Here is a 3,678-nt window from a genome sequence, read left to right as displayed (position 1 = left end):
GGGGGCGGTAAAGACTAGAAACAGAAAATTTTATTTTCTGATCTGGAGACTTAGGGACCCTCGAAGGACAAGGAGGTCTGATGAAATGGGAAGAACAGGTCCTGGGGCATAATTCAATGGGCCGCGCATGCATTTTCCTCTGTCAGTATTTAACAGGTTAAAGAATATCAGTGAGGGTGAATCATTTCTGTTTGCAGCACAAAACACATTGAGGCAGAAACAAAGAAGCTTGGAAACTTTATATGCTTCGGGTCTCTGAACAATCAAAGGCCTTGTCTAGTCAACAGTTGGAGTAATTTTTCCCAGGGGGATTATTACGATTTGACAGGGATGAAAGAGTAGCATTCTCATGATATGTTTTCGTTTTCTGAGACAAAAAAACTATGTCTCTTTAAGAGGCGACGTTTCGATGTATATAGAAGTGTGTACAAATGCAGAGTCAGCTGCGTTTCTCACACTTCCTCTTCTGGCTGGAGGGAAGACTAAAACCAATCGTGAGACTCAGTCTTCAAACTTTAAAAGTTTGCTTGAAAAGAGACACTTTCAGAAAACTAGGTTAAGATTAAACTCTTAACGAGACTTCAGTTTTTCGGCTTAGAGGTACGGGTAGCTTCGGAAAACGCAAGTCCAAGTAATTAACTGAAAATTTCAAATTCATGGACAAGAGGCATAGATGTTTCATTACAGCAATAGAGTGCTTTTCTTCGAGATCCTCAACTCAAACTGTTATTAAAAATAAAGTTTAGGATTTCTAGTATTTAAACTCTCCAGGCAACGTGACAGAAAATGGGTATTCAGAGCTAGAATGGATGAAACCTACAAGCTATAAACCTGAGACTAGCTCTCCTTACATTTTAGGTAATGTTTTTCTACTCAAATTTGTTCTTGTGATCTCTAGGTCTGCAGAACTGGAGGGAAAAAATTTTTTGTGAACAAGTGGCACCAGAGGGACTGCAAAGCTACTTGCTGACGGTTGAAATCACGAAGCCATTACCATGTTCCAGCGCTTTCATGGGGAACCAGAAGAGGATGAGGGAGTGGACCAAGGCGTTGATGCAGTGACCCCAGAAAACCTACGGGAAAACAAACCGAGGGAGTCAGGAGCTGCCCACAACCCTTGACCTCTGCGTAAGCTAACAGACGCCTCGTTGTGACGGATGCCGGCAGGGTGCTGCGTGGCTCCAGGAAGCAGCGCGTTATTCCCAAAGTTAAAACAAAACGAAACAAAACGCTTTCCTCGTGTTTACACACGGATGACTGGACTCTCTCCAGATACTGTTATTTAGTACGAAGACCTAAATACATATACACATGTACGTAGACCAATATACAATCTATCCACATCTGAAAAATGAATTACGAACCATTTTCTTTAGAATCCTAAGAAAGACAGCAAAATTTTACAATCACCCAGAAAAACGGTATTGGGTCAAACCTGTCTGTTCACGAGAGACTGAAACTGTGTACTTTCTGAAAGCATTGGAAACATTTAAAATGTAAATTCTTACACAGCATTCTCATTCTTTTGTTTTACTCCTTAAAATCCCTCCCATTAAACTTTTTAATTTTTAGGATTGTGGTTAATATCATGCACACTTAAAAAAACTCTTTAACACTTGCAAGGCCAAACAAAAGAACACAAAGTTTAGCTTCTCGTAAATTATTGTTTCATAAAGGCACATCGACCACCTTTTTCACCACTGAGATAGCAATACTAAAGTAAGACTGAATTTACTTTAAAAATCTCCAAATTGTTCTGAGAATTGTCATATAGTTTGACCCTAGGTAGCGGTGGGACAACGGAATATAATGAGCAATTACAGGACAAAGGGATTTTCCCATTTTAAACGTTAATTTTGTCCACTTTTTCCCTGACCTCTGTGACGCGCCCCCGCCCCAGTCCCCACAATCTTCAAGGCGCCTGTGCTGCAGATAAGTTTCAGACCATTTTTAGCTCCGCTATCTTTAATGGGTCCATTCCTACTTATTTTACACCTTACCTGACCTTTGAATCTGTAAAAACGGGTTTGGTTTACGTCAATGACGCAGAACAAACAGGCCAGGTTTCCAGTGGTGGAGTCACAGTGAACAAGGGCTGACACGAGGCGTCACCCAAGTCTCCTTGTGTACGGAAGACACTGGGATCAACACAGTCCCTTCTAGCTTTTCCCCAACTCGGACATGCTGACCATGCTCTCCCTCGAATAAGGCGGCTCTGGAGGACGACCGGCAGTGATTCCTGGCTCAGACTGAAGCCTTCGGAGACCGCTCTGTCGCTGAGGACTACAGGGGAGTCATTTGCTTTCTCTAGGAATTTGCTAGCCCTGGGAGAGATAGGCTCTCCAGCAGGATCAAGGCCCCAAATATCAGAGTATCAAACATATAGAAAATAAGAAAATATAGGCAGCGCACCCATGAACAACGCGCTCTTCTGTTTGGTGGTGATGCAAGTAACAAATAAGCCTTTCCTGGGCTGATTTGGGGACTGTTTGTCATAGCAGCTGTTCCCACCCTGGCTAATACATCTCAGCTCAGGAAAGTTGTAAGGGTGAAATCCGGGAACCCCAGCTCATACTCCTTACAACATTACACCCAACCCGACTGTTTAAAATACACGTTAACACAGAGTTCATTAAAGGAGACACTGAAACGTAAGAAATAGTTACCGAATGACAACAAGGGCCCTTCCAGCCCAATTCTGAGTTTCTGCTCTGGACGTGTGAGACAAGGCATTGTTAGAGTTTTGCCTACCAGCCCCTTGTCTTTGACACAAACCAAAACAGAAGGCACGCATCGAATTTGGAAACCTGTTTTTATTGTAAGTGTCTCACACCTAGTTATTGAGATTTATAAGCTGTAGTTTCATTTGTATAAATTTAAAAGCTTCTAGAGAATTCTTTCTAGTTTTCAGTGAGTAAGTTCCACTCACTACGTTTCTAGGCTGCGGGCCTTCATGAACGTCCCTCACACTGCCCTGGCGTCTCAGCAGGGTTTTCCCGATGGCAGAGGCCACGTGGAGTTACCATTCCCCTTTTCTGTCCCCTTTAACATCTAATGCTCATCTCTGGATCTTTGTCATTTATTTTAGATCTCTTTAAGTGGGTACACAGTATGGTCAGTGACTTTTAAAGAGAAACAAAATGTGAACTTATTGTTTCACATACCTTACTTTGAAATATACAGTCTTTTGTTGGCAAGCTCTGTGACTGCAAGAGCCCATTCTTTTGACAGGTTTAGGACACAGTCCCGTCAGGTAGATTAGAAGTGTTAATATTAATGTGACGGTGAACCTACCGATTCCACCTCCTAAGCAGCCCTTTAATCCACCTGCTTCTCTCCACTGCTGCTGTCACTATACTGGACCAGGCAACGGCCGACCACCTGGACGCCAACAGTCATCCTTGCCAGTGCGGTCACTTGACAATAAACCAGGCACATGGCTCTCCACTTATCACCTACAATGGCTTCCACTAAACTTATACTCCAAGTACTGCCAGGTCCCAATGGGCCTGGGAAGGCCCAATCTCCCTGTCTCTCCCTTTATCACTCCAAGGCAATCTGGGTGTCACCACATCGCTCTCAGTCCTCACCGGTACAAACCTTCTTTCACTAGGAATCACGCCTTCCCGCCCCGTGCTAGTCCCATAAGCCTCCTCTCTACTCTTGACATGGCTCACT

General features: G+C 43.5%; 1 protein-coding gene across 1 annotated transcript in view; it reads right to left on the bottom strand.

The window, feature by feature from the left end:
- ATP8A2 (ATPase phospholipid transporting 8A2) overlaps window positions 1-3,678 on the bottom strand; it is a 470,091-nt gene that overhangs the window by 163,675 nt on the left and 302,738 nt on the right. Inside the window, exon 29 of the mRNA XM_006915835.2 lies at window positions 995-1,073. Coding sequence (XP_006915897.1) covers window positions 995-1,073 — 79 coding nt within the window. The remainder of the gene's footprint in view (window positions 1-994; window positions 1,074-3,678) is intronic.

This window comes from Pteropus alecto, unplaced genomic scaffold (genome assembly GCF_000325575.1).
Source record: "Pteropus alecto unplaced genomic scaffold, ASM32557v1 scaffold16, whole genome shotgun sequence".
NCBI lineage: Eukaryota > Metazoa > Chordata > Mammalia > Chiroptera > Pteropodidae > Pteropus > Pteropus alecto.
The sequence above is the reverse complement of the archived record's forward strand: the minus strand, read 5'-3'. Positions and strand labels throughout refer to the sequence as shown.